This window comes from Rhododendron vialii, chromosome 3a (genome assembly GCF_030253575.1).
Source record: "Rhododendron vialii isolate Sample 1 chromosome 3a, ASM3025357v1".
NCBI classification, from domain to species: Eukaryota; Viridiplantae; Streptophyta; class Magnoliopsida; order Ericales; family Ericaceae; genus Rhododendron; species Rhododendron vialii.
Window position 1 is genome coordinate 21,099,831 of NC_080559.1, and position 13,665 is coordinate 21,113,495.

Genomic DNA, 13,665 nt, shown 5'->3' on the forward strand with positions numbered 1-13,665 from the left:
TCTGCTGAGCTTTGTAGCTCACGGTGTTGCCTTTTTGGTGACCCTGACATATTATATCGGTGGTGACGCTGGTATAATGTGTCAGATTTTGTAGATAATCAGGATAAGCAGTTCACCGTGGAGGCTTTTGGAGCTGAGGAGCTGGCAAGAATGGAGGAGCTGAGGAGCTGTAGTTAGGAACCGTAGAACCCCCTTCATTTTTGTAAATATTGAACTCTTGTAGGAGTTTTGTTGTAATAAGAGCCAGACTCCATTTGATGTTATCAATAAAATGTCCTTTTAACGTACCCAAAATTCGAGGCGTTACAAGGGCATTCTCAGCTTTTACGTCTGTTTATGGAGTTGATCTTGGTGGGCAAAAAAGTCAATAAGTAACATAATCGAGCCATCTAGCTTCAGGAAAAAAAATATCAGGGTTGGGATCAAACCAAACCTAAAAAACAGGGCGGGCCTTTAATTTTCTATTTGATTTAAAGGGTTGCTCGCAACCCTTTATTTTCTCCATTAGCCCACCTGCTTCATTTACTCCATCTAACCCATTAATTTTCTTTTATTTACTCCATATAACCCATTAATTTTTTCAAATCTTCCTATTATACCCCTCTCCTCCCAAAACACCAAATCTCCATAGCCACCACCACCAAAGCTACGAACACCGCCCTACCACCGCCACTCCCTCCCCTCCTCTCTTCAAGGTTACTCTCTCTCTCTTTCTCTCAAAACGAAACCCACTTTGGAGTCAATCGAGCACTATGTTTTTTCTACGCAAAATTTTCAATTTTTTAAACCAGATTTTTGACGTTTCAGGTCCGAAAAAATGTAATATTTTTGACATTTGAATACCGTAATATTTAAATAATTTTGACAGTTAGTTACTGAAATGTTTATATATTTTCTAGGGCTGCTCAAAAAAATCTGGTGAACCGCGAAACCGGTCCGGACCAAACCGATTCGTACCTTTTGGATTTTGTTCGTGGATTAATGGTCTGAACACAGATTGAAAATTTAGAAAACCGTGACTCGCGGTTCGATCCATGGATTTTCATTACGAATCAGTGGATTAACCGAACCGGACCGTGAGATATTTATTTTATATAAATAATAAATATATATATATATATATACACAAATATATATGTGTATTTATATAATTAATAGTGAGGAATGTTAAAACTTTTTTCCACCTATTTTAGTATTTTAATGTTAAACTATTGTCGGTTGCCGTGCATTGCATTTGGATGGAAAATACAATTCCACCTCTTTGGTGTTATAGTTGTCCCCCTTTGATGTTTTTTTTTTTTTTGTTTTATGTTATGTACTATAATGATATAATCTACAAGTATTTAGATTCTTTAGAATCTGATTTATGAAGTAGGCCTTTGGTAGTTTATGTAACAAATACTTTCTGGTGGTATTAAACTTAATTCTAAGTGTAACCTTCTTCCATTTTAGTGTGGGATATTTGCTTGAGCTTTATTTTTGCTAAAATCCGTGGACAAAACCATAACCGATCCGCGAGTCACGGATTGGATTGGAACCGGGCTGTAGGACTTTTGGTCCGGACACGGATTTCATTTTGTAAAAACCGTGACTAGCTGTTCGGTCCTTGAATTCCTAGAAATCCAAACCGGACCGAACCGTGAACAGCCCTAATATTTTCGGCAGTTAATTACCGAAATGTATATATATAGAGAACTTGTCTAATCTTCAGTAATATAATATTGTCAAATAAATTTTCGGTAATCTAATACTGAAGTATATATCAGAATTCGGCAGTTAATTACCAAATTATATATGTATTTTCAACAATTTTTTACCGAAATATATATATGTTTTCGACAGTTAGTTATTGAAGTATATACCAGAAGGGCAAGTAGGACATTTTGCATTAGGGGCTCATGTTGTAATTATTTGCAAATTTTTAATGGGCTAATGAAGAAAATAAAGGGTTGCGAATAGTCACCCTCTTGATTTATATAGAGAGACAAACAATGACGAGGAAGCCGTTTGGGATTCCTTTCGTTTAATGTCCCCCATCTCTAAGTTGTTATTCCATACTTGCGAGTGGCACCCCCTCAAACTTTCCCCTATCGCGTATTTGTGCAGGCTCTAGATAAATATGTGGTGATTAAAGAGTTCCGAGCCTCAAGGGTATTGAACAATTTTCCCCACCTTTCTCTCCGATTTGTACTCGTTCAATTGAATTATTTTAGGAAAATTCTACGGCCACGAGCCTTTTCACTAATGCCACGAGCATTTATTGCTCTGGTATGTAAAATGACTCTGTTATCCCCTTGTGGTCAAAGCTGTCAATCCATAACATTAGTTACCCAAACTAACCTTCCTTGAAGGAACAACCCTAATTGAATTACCCTTAGGCTTCTGATTTCTCGTGCTTTCCTACTGACTATTTTGTCCCTACTTTGTTTGATTGTGACCAAAAGTCAATTTTTTAATTGAAAAAACTAAAACGAAAATTGTGCTTTTCTCCATAGCACACTTCAAATTAATTTGAGTATTTTTTCTTTCTCAAAATCATTCACACTGTTGAGTTGGTGACCCTAACAAAATTTATCCATTTTTTCAGCTTTCAATTTTTTTTTTTTATGTTTCAACATCTAATAAACAAACACATGGTTCTCCATTTTAATTTTACTTCTTTTAAAAAAAAAGATACTTTAAAAAAATACTAAGCTGTAAAAAAAAAAAAAAAAAAAAAAAACCTTCTCTCTTCATGTGGTTTACCCAACAATAAAACCAAAAAAATTGCTCTCCAGTACAAGTAGAAATCATCATTCAAGAAATCACCAATCAAGAAAATTCCTTAATAATTGTCAAAATATAATAAAGATATAAAAAGTAAGGCCGCTTCCTCATAGGAAAAGGCCATGTTTCTTCCACTTCCATCTGAATCCAGAATGAATCTAAAGAAGCATTGTAAAGTCCAAACTGGTACTTTATAGCCAAAACTGAAATTTGTCATGTCACTTGGAGAGAAAACTGAAAACCATATGTTAAACAAAATGTGGTACATCCTTCACTTAAGTAGCAGGATGTTGGCCAGAATTGAATGGGAAAGACACTTTTTATCTCCTGCGGCTGCAAAAGAAATGGTAAAAGTTGTGGCTCTAATTAGTTGAGATTATCTGTAAGACTTACCAATAATTCGTCCACTATGAAATAATAGAAAAAGAACTATCTTACCTCAAGTGGTCAATCCAACAAAAATCAGTCGAGTGAAGTAGGAATTGGGTCCGAGCACATTCATGGTACTTTCATCATCGTCCAGATTAGCTGCATGAGTTGAATTCGATACATTCGCCTCCCATTTGCCTTTACATGTTCGACTATTATGACCAACACCTTTGCAAATGCTACACTTTCGTGTTGCATCCACAATCTCAAATTTTGATGCATTCCGCCTCGTAGAACTAGATTCCTTAACTTTCTTTGACCCCGATGGACGTCCTTTATGTGGTAGAATATTTGGCTTAATAACCAATGGTAGTGATGGACTTACAAGTTGAGAAATTCTCTCTTGAACACGTTCTCTTTGGCTTGCAGTCCACTCTTTGTTTTTATTTTCTAACTCATGAACTAACCTTTTGAATTCTTGCCCATTCAACCTAGTTTCTCCCCCATCAGAAAAAGCAAAGGATCTCATATCAATCCTCCATTGCGAGTGTATTGCATCAAGCGGTAACACCTTACCTTTCCAATCAATCATCTTATATGCACAAGGAAGACCCATACTTTCCATGAAGTGTCCCGTACATGTTGATTTCATTGTACCATGCTTCAACATCTCATATTGATCGACTAGTTTCCACAAAGCAAATGACGACACTTTGGGGATCAACTCCTTAAAGAAGTAATTATTGCAGTTGTGAGGAATTCGGATCCTCTCACTTGAGAGTTGAGTCGTTATCTCTTTAAATTCATTTTCAATGGCAAGGCATATCTTGTTCTTCACTTGATAGAGATCACCTGTTGAAACTTGTAAATATTTCTTCAATTTCCCATGTGCACCTTCTGCCCTCGAAGAAACATGATTTCCAAAATGAGCACAATTTTCAGTCCATGCATGCACAAATCGCTCTTTGAATGGAAGCCATGTCTTTCGAATATAGCAGAGCACTTTTTCCTTATCCTTGTACAATAGCTCAACTAATTTCGAAGCTTCATTGAATGCCTACTCATCTTGAGAATTTATCACTTCTTTCCAAGTAGACAAAAATGTGGTCCAATCATCTTGACTGTCAAAGTAAGGCTTGCAATTTGCTAAAATATTTTTCTCAATATGCCACACACACAAAAGATTTGTAGTTGAAGGGAAAATAACTTTTATGGCATTCATCGAGGCCAATTCTCTATCTGATACAATAATAGAAGGATGGCAAGTGGGACCCAATATCTTGCTAAATTGTGCAAAGCCCAAATATAATCTCCTTCTCCATCTTTCTCCAAAATGGCAAAACAAGAGTAAAATGAATTGTTAAAACTTGAAACTCCAATTATGTCAAGTAGTGGCATCTTGTACTTATTTGTCTTATAGGTGCAATCCATCACGAAGACATTTATATAGCTTTTGGTTAATATGCTTGAAGAAGGGTGTGCAAAAAATAGATGTGTCAAATGGCCATTTTGATCATATGCAACGTCGAAAGTAAAATCACCTTGACAAAGCTCTTCAAATAATGTTTGGATCATAGTTCGTCTTGCCAAGTTGTCCTTCTGAATTTTCCCCTTCATATTAAAAATTGTTTTTGACACCGTTTGAAGCTTTGGATTGGATTGTCTAATTGAAGAAAGAATTTGCCGTGGTGGTATTCCCAATCTAGTCATTTCTTGAATGCTCGTGATCTTTCTTTGACAAACGACGACAAGAGGAATGTCCGGATATGTCACTTGAAGGTTCATGATTATGTGAGCTTCTTTTGACTTCATTAATCACCCACAAGCCATCATCTTGTCTCTTACAACAGAATTGAAAAGGACAATTTATGAGACGAGTTGCCGTTTTCCTTTACCGTTTCTCTAAGGGAACATGCCCACTTATTCCAATAACAACTACCCCAATCACAACCGATGGTAAGATATCTATCTTGTCTAGAGTTTTTGATAGATATTGCATATCCTTGCATTGAGAAAAATTCTTGAAGAGTATCGAGAAGTTCTTCCCGAGATTTGAATTTCCTACCAAATTGCTGAAGCATATCCTTCTGTTTGTTTTCTTAATTTTGCATGTCAATTTCGTGTTCATCAATCTGATCACTGGAACTTCCATGGATGCATTGGTTGTTCAATATCCATGGTTCACTCACCAAATCTACATCATGAAAAAAATTGAGCAAAGATTGTGGCAATAAAAATTCATAAGAAAGCACTAACAGAAGGGGGAAAAAAGAGATAACCCTAAGCGTAGCCTCAATAAATTTTAGTCCCTAAACATTCAAGGTTTTTTTTATAAAAAAGAAAAAATATTAATTTTTGCTTATTACCGTATACAAAGTACACTAATGAAACACAAAACATAGCTCAACAATAGTAGTTTTTTTTTATATTATTTATAGCTTAGTTGTCAGAGACAGCTTTCACACATCACGATTAATCTTTGGAGACCAATCTCACCGCCATTTGCGCGGGTCCCAATTAAAGCTAGAGTAAAACTCTATATCAACTGACCCCAGAATTTAATAACATATAATAGGTTTCGAACCAAAGATCTTAGACGAGAGTAAACCCCTAAGTCTCAAGTCTTGACCACAAGACCAACCCGTTGAGATTGGCTCGATCTCAACAATAGTAGTTTGTGAATAATGTAACAAAACCGCAAACATATACTTTAGAAAAGCAATCCCTAAGTATACAAGTGCACAATGAATAAACAATACAAACCTTGAATGTATATACTCCAATGAATCTGGTGATCAAGTACAAATGGCCAAACGGGAAGCGGATAAAAAAAAAAAGTACAAACGGGAAGAGACAAAACCTAAGGAATAAGGGAGATAAAGGTTGCAGTTGAAAAGCACAGGAAATCAAAAGTCGAAAAAGGGTAATTGAAGGGTTGCTTGTTTACAAAAGGATAGTTTGGGTAACAAATTTTATGGCACTACTACAATAAACCATAAAGATCACAGCTATTGGCCGTGATTGTAAGTTTTCCATCACGCTTCTGCTACCGTGATGGATCTGGGTGTGATTATAAGTCACTATCTTTTAACCGTATCTGGGTATCTGGGTGTGATTATAAGTCACTCTCTTTTATCACGGTTATAAACCGTGATTGAAAGAGAGAAACAATCACGGCCAAAAGGAGTGATCGTTTCTCTTTTGTCACGGTTATAAGCCGTGATTGTTTCTCTTTTCTAGGTGTGATTGTATGTCACTTTAGATCACGGTCTATAACCGTGATTGAAAATTCAAAATGATCACACCATAAACTGAGATGAAAAACCATTGCGCGTGATCTTTTCTTTGTATCTACTAGACCATCTTTTCTTGTCATTGCCAAGTTTTGAACCCACGCACCCTTAGTTGATTTCCCAAGCCCTTACAACTAAGCTAGCCAGAACTTCTGTTACATTAGGAAAACAAAAATATTTATACTTACTTCCTAAAGTGAGAAAACTTCTTTTTTTTTCTTTAAAATTTGCTGAATTTTTTGAAATGCATTTAACATAATAATAAAATATATAAAAATACATATATAAACATTATTTAAAAAATTTTAAAAATATGACAACAGATCTTTTGCCAATCAAAATTAGTTGTTGGTCACCAAAGAATTTTCTTAGGGTGAAAAATTTAGTTTTAGCTAGTAAATGTAGTAGACAATAGTGTTTTTTGTTGTAGTATGCGCTTTGTATTTTTATGAAAATTATCACAACCTGCAGATTGTAACATTATAGACAAACTTTAGATTTTTTTTTTTATAAACTAACCATTTCACATGAATTTTGTGTTTATATTGAATTTCAATTTCAATGGTGGCTTTCCAATTGGATTTTAATCATTTTCAAACAAGGCTAAGCCATAATAATATAATTGTTTTTTTTACCTAATGTGTCAAACGTATACTTGGAAGACATCCAAAATAACTAAATTTAGCTACTACAATAAACCATAAAGATCACAGCTTGCCCACGTAAAAATCGAGCACTAGTGGAACAGTCCGCCTGTCGTCGAAGAAGCAATTGGGCACTGGTGGAACCCAGTTGTGAGATTTGCCTTTTCTCTCTCTTTCTCTCGATCTTTTTGGGGCGTGAAGATAAAAAATGAAACATAAAGATTTTTTGGGATGAGTGTAATTAGGGCTTATCTTCTTATCTTTTGTAAAAAAAAAAAAAAGAACTTTTCAAAGTTCTTAAAACGATATCGTTTTTCTCACATAACTTTTCAAAGTCTGCCTAAATGAGTACCAGCTCGCCCACGTGAAAATTCAGAATCCGCGCCTAAATGGTAGGCTTTTTATCTCGCCACAAGAGTGAGATCATTTATTTCATTTTTTTCCGCGCTAAAGTTTTTTATCATGCTACAAGGGTGAGGTATTTTCTCTTTTATCTCGCCATAAGAGTGAGATCTTTAATCTCATTCTTTTTCGTCCTAAAATCTTATATCATGTCACAAGGGTGAGGTCTTTTCTTTTTTTTATCACACCACAAGGGTGAGGTCTTTTCTCTTGTGGCGAGATCTTTTATCTCATTTTTTTCCGCCCTAAAATCTTTTATCACGCCGCAAGGGTGAGGTTGTTTTTCTTTTATCTCGCCGTAAGAGCGAGATCTTTTATTTCGCGCTAAAACCCACTTTTTTTCTTAGCTTTTGACTTAAAATGAGATGAAAAAAATTTAAGCACCACTTTTTATCACGCTTTCACTAAAAATCGTGATCTTTGTGAATCTCCTTAGTGTGACGCATATCTATTATTGTATTAGTGAAAAGAAATCACGCTAGGCTTATTCTAGTGGATCTCTTACAGTCTTGAACTTCTTATGGATCTAGGGGTGTGCCTAAGGATGCATAATCAGTCATCACAGCGACATTACACACATCTTTCTCCACGCTTGTAAGGTACTGCTGGAAAAACATATAAATGGACTACAACAGCAACGCCCATCTGTTTGACAAGTTTAACATCATAAGCCTACAAAACAAATAACTCTGACGACCTCAATCACGAGATCCTACTCAAAGGAGCAGGAACATACACAAAACAATCCACCAGTAAATGAAAATGAAAAGAATGGAGGCATCAATATTAAGAAGACTGACTTCCTGCATTCTACTTTTTGACATGTAATTCATTTCATGCCGCTGAACTGCAAAATTCAGTAGTTTTTACTGGTTCATATACTGAAATAGTGAAGTAAATCTTGCAACTCAGGCTGACCAAAACAAGTGTTTTTCTATTGAAAATTCAGTAGTTTGATGTACATAGTTTATAAGCCCAAGCGTTTATCCATTAGGCTTTGGCATCTTAGCTTGGGCGCATTGGGTGTTAAAAGGAGTTTACATCCTTGTTAAACTAGTCTAGCTGAAGCTCTAATGTTAACCACATAAAGGCTTGACAAAAGTCACAATTTTGTGTTTAATCGTGGCTTATCCTGGGCTTAGATAAAGCCAATATGAATAAGCAACAAAGTTTAAGAAATCATATTTATGCATTACTATTGAGCAACAGGGTTATTGGAATGCAGTAATAGCTGGAAAAAAGATATAGAAGAGACATATATGCAATGATGAACAAGTATCAGAAAATAAACACGCATGCAGAAAGAACTGCCTAGATAGGAAATATAAAGGCTCATACATATCAATGAGATCGAAACATACTCCTAAGGTAGCATCAGGACGACCATCTGTCCACGGAGGTTTTAAACTAGCAATGGAAGACAACCTCCAACCTCTCTCATTTACCATGGCACAAAAAAGAAAAGGAAAACCTCTGACTCTCATCTATAGTGTTCATTACAAAGTCCAGAATTAGGATAAACAGCTAAAATCCATGTCACATGATGAAGAGAAGGCAAACAAAGGTCAACAAGTATGAGCCTTAGTTGCATGTATTAGGAAACCGAATCCCAGAAAACAGTAATGACACGTATAGATTAGAGAACAAAAATTGTAAAAAACCCTACAAGGCGGAATTAAAATTTTACGACAACTCCCGCATCACGAACGTTGGTTGAACTTGTTACAGCACATCTTGCTGTATGCCACGAATACTGCCCGACTGTACCTTACGATCTTCTGCCATATTTCCTTACACCTCGAATCACGTACCCGTTTGTGGAAACCCTATGTGATTGTTTGTTCTCTCTCATAGCCTACTTTTCTGATCTCTCAAAAACATGTCATCAACCTGGAGAATGAAGCGGTATATTTATAAGGCTAGGGCAGGGACATAAGAAGAAATAAGTATGGGCTTCTTATGTAAATAAAAAATCTTAATCCCACCAGGATTCTATTTCTTATCACACAAATTATAAATTCACCCCACTACAGAATTGTAATTGCACTTCCTTACACCTCGAATCACGTACCCGTTTGTGGAAACCCTACATGATTGTTTGTTCTCTCTCATAGCCTACTTTTCTGATCTCTTAAAAACATGTCATCAACCTGGAGAACGAAGCGGTATATTTATAAGGCTAGGGCAGGGACATAAGAAGAAATAAGTATGGGCTTCTTATGTAAATAAAAAATCTTAATCCCACCAGGATTCTATTTCTTATCACAAAAATTATAAATTCACCCCACTACAGAATTGTAATTGCACTCCCGTCCTTATCTCAATTATATTTCAAGCTCTATGTTATTAAATACTTATTAATCTCCCCACGTTAAGATCACAGATACCCGTTGATTAAAATAAATTATTAACAATCTCCGTCTGTAAGGCAATCCCAGGGCAGAGGATGTCCCCTTACCTCTCCTCTTGCACATCTCCCATCAACCTTTCTAAAAGGAAAAGACTTGGTTGCCAAGCCCTAAACCAGCCATTACTTGGCTGGTTACATCCCTCTTTCACTCCTTCTCCTCCTATATATACCTCTCACACACATCCAAGTAAAGGGTTGGTTACAAAACATCCTAGCCTTAAGTCTCAAAACTCAAGCAAAAGCCTTAATTCCAAGCAACAAGCTACCTTGTTCTTTGCTATTGCCACTCAACAAGCTTCCATCATCCACCATTCAAGCCCCCCAAACAAGCAAGCTCAATCACTCTTTCAAACCCAAAAACAAAAGGTATAACACCTTTGTTCTACATTCTGTTTAGATCCTTGAGGGGGGCTGGCAGGTTCAAGGCTGGTGTTCAATACCAAGTCCTAGCCCTAAAGCTAGCAAGGTTTCAAAAACTGTGCGCGCCACTCTATTGCTACACACACAGATCTTGCGTGGGGATTGGTGTCTTGCTCTTTTGTGTCTTTGCTCACATACACATCACTGCAAGTATGATGAAAACCAGTTTACTGCTTTCCTTAGTTAAAACTGCTACTTTTAGTTCAATATTCATATCTGCTGCTATGGAGTACCCCTGGGATCATTCTGGACATGTCCCAGAACCTAGAAACATGTAGAACCAAACACTGGTTTGCAGGCCCAAACCCGCGCGAGACTGTGGAAGACCTGTGCGCGCTAGTTCACCTCTGACCAGTGAGTGGCCTTTGCATGGGTAACTAAGCCTTGACCTCTGTTTTTATCCCCACACTATTTATGGGTTGTGTTAATCATTTGGTGGCTTTTTAGCCCATTCAAACTGTCCATAACTGCCATATGAACTACTTGGCTTGTCCTGGGTGTGCACTGGTCATTTTCAGAGCCTAGAGGGTTAAAAATAAGAACTATGGGTTTGAACCTACTGGCGCGCGCAGGTCTTAGTGTAGGGTGCGCATGTTGGATTAACATGCAATGACTTAATCAGAGCATGCTGATTTCTTCCTGCATACGACACTCTAAAACAGTGGCCTTCTAGTCTGTTTAAACTCCCACAGGAGTCTGTTTTCATCCTATACTAACCGTTTCAATAAGCGAGCATGCCATCTATCACATCTTGCAAATCTGTTACTATTTTAATCCCCTTAAACTGCTCCCCCGCCTTAATTGGCTAAAAATTGATTAATGAGAATTGCAAATGTTTACAAGTACTCGAGTAGAGACTGATCTCAGAATTGGGTGAGAGGGGTGCCTTAAAACCCTTCTCCTCTCTTAACCTAACTCCCGAACCTAAGATATCAAGGTGACGATGGACCAGTCTACAAAGCCTTTTTTAAATCAAACAAACGTAGCAAGCGTTTCAAGTTTGGTTCCTTAGGTGTCGGACCTTTAAACCCAAGTGGCGACTCTGAATTAAGCATTTTGCCGCACTTTAAAAAGGGGTGCACCCACTTATCGCGAACGATTTTCTAGGCGTGTGCCCACACTATTAAAAAAAAAGCCCAATCAAAAAAGAAACCCTAACCCTAAATGACTCCCCTCACGAGAACCAGATGCCAAATGCCACCCCATGGTCGGTGATCACTATAGTCCACAGATCCAACCACCATCAAAGCCCAGATTACATTGCCATCCGATGACCAGATCAACCAACACCCCCTCCATCAGCCACCACAATCGTCTACTAGGACGGAGACCAGAACCGATAACGCACGCACGCACCTTCCACCAACACATACCAGAGCAACGAATGGAACCACTGGTAGAACCAGAATTGAAAGTGGTCAGAGAGAAAACACAGCATCTATAGCCGCGTTGGACATCCTAAGCCATTAAGAAAAGAACCGGTTCCCCCCAGTAAGACAACCGGCAGATATCCAAATGCCCTACAGAGCCATCACCTATCGCAGCACTCCACCTTGCCATTAGGCCCCTAAATCGGTTCAACCCATGAGAATAAACCGACGGGAGAAAACAAGATAGATGAGAAACTAAGTTGGAGAGGAAGACGACGACGGAGAAAGGGAAATGAAGAAAACTTAGCGGCTAAGGAGAGGGGAAAAAGGGGGGGGAAAGAGAGAGAGAGAGAGAGAGAGAGAGAGAGAGAGCTTTGTTGCCAATCTCAAATCATCAACACTACAAAGATGAAGGTGCTTAATGATTGTCATTGCCACAATACTTCTAAGGCACACAACATATACATGCTTTAAATGCAAAAAGAGTCCTACAAATCATTGAGCAAAGTCTGCCATGACCCACTGCCCCTCCTGCCTACTTCATTTTGGTAGCTACAAATTTGCATGCTATAATAAATTAATTGCTATTTGATGCATTGAATAGCAACTGAAAAAATATATATTTCGATGCAAAAATGGATACATATTAATACTTTTCCTTTTTGGATTATGAACAAAATGCTGGAGCTGTAAGCAGTATAAGCAAAGATGTCCAGCTAAAACACAATGAGCAAGATATGATTTGCATTCAAAAGTAACCTAAACACATAGAATCTCATCCCTCAGCATCTCATTCTAAATGGTATATGAAGGAAAACCAGAAATCCTATACGTTCATTCCTCACCAAATGCTCTGAGTACAGCTCTACATCACAAGAGTAACTACCTTCTAAACCAACTACAGGTGACTTAATACAAAGGTTCCTTCTAACTAATTCAGTTACGGATGGAATGATCCACAGCTTCAGCAAATGCTGCTACTGTTGCTGCACCCTTCAGCTAACATCCTCTGTTGAGGTGTTTGACTCTAGTTGCTGGGCTAGCACTGAGGGATAAGGATTGGGCTGAGTGTTTGACTATGGTAGTCTATCAGTATAGGATTTAAAAAAAGCAATCCAAACTAAAAGTTTTGCACTTAGTTAAACCATATGGTCTTTGGTGCTTCAGAGTTAAAGCAAACCTGATTGTAATTTCTTTGCCAAGCAAGCAACAATATGAAACTATGCAAAGTTTTAGCCAAGCTGAACATATTCGTAGTTTCTAAGTAATTAGCATCCAGTGTACCTTTTTACCCTAGCTCTTTCTTATAAAATTGCACAACAACGTAAGGTACTAGTTTTACTCATCAAGGATTCTAACCACACTATATGGGACAAGAGTACCAATGAGTTAAAGCAAACCCGATTGAAGTTTATTTGCCGAGCAAGCAGCAATATGAAACTATGCAAACTGAGTTTCAGCCAAGGTTGATTGTTCTTAGTTTCTAAGTAATCAGCGTCCAACGTACCCTATTGCCGTAGCTCTTTCTTATGAAGTTGCACAACATCAAAGATTCTAACCACACTATACAGAAGAGGGTTCAAATCTTGGTAAACAAAATATATACCCGAAGATATTAGTCTCACAGGATACATCCATTGATTTCTATGTAAAATGATATGGATTTATGATTGAATCACATATTTTCGTAATAGTAAGCTCTTATCAAAGACCGGCATTTGCTTGCTCATCACCTCACCATCACATTATAATTCACCCAACACCCAATGAAACTAAAGATAGAAAAAGTGAAATCAGATAAGGAAAATACAGCAAACGAGAAAGTGAGTTACTAGAGAAGAAGAATAGAAACACATTAAAATAATTACAAAAACATCTCAAGGCTCCCACAGTTTTCAAAATTGTCAAGAGAATAGTACACATTAAAAATAATGCATATATTAAATCTAAAAAGTCCTAGAAATCAAACCCAGTACCTCAACCAACATAGA

General features: G+C 37.2%; 1 protein-coding gene across 1 annotated transcript; it reads right to left on the reverse strand.

The window, feature by feature from the left end:
- Positions 1-3,205: 3,205 nt before the first annotated feature.
- On the reverse strand, positions 3,206-4,947 carry LOC131321198 (uncharacterized). The gene is made up of 2 exons (XM_058352202.1): positions 4,408-4,947; positions 3,206-4,192 (listed from the first exon to the last, which is right to left on the reverse strand). The coding sequence occupies exons 1-2, from the start codon at positions 4,945-4,947 to the stop codon at positions 3,206-3,208; spliced, it is 1,527 nt and encodes a 508-aa protein (XP_058208185.1).
- Between the last annotated feature and the right edge of the window lie 8,718 nt (positions 4,948-13,665).

What these genes read in the sequence shown, in the direction of transcription:
- LOC131321198 (XM_058352202.1), bottom strand. Translation starts at nt 4,947, where the DNA reads ATGAAGTCAAAAGAAGCTCACATAATCATGAACCTTCAAGTGACATAT. An exon ending in ACAATTTAGCAAGATATTGG is followed by an intron (nt 4,193 to 4,407) that starts GTCCCACTTGCC and finishes CAAGATGAGTAG; the next exon opens with GCATTCAATGAAGCTTCGAA.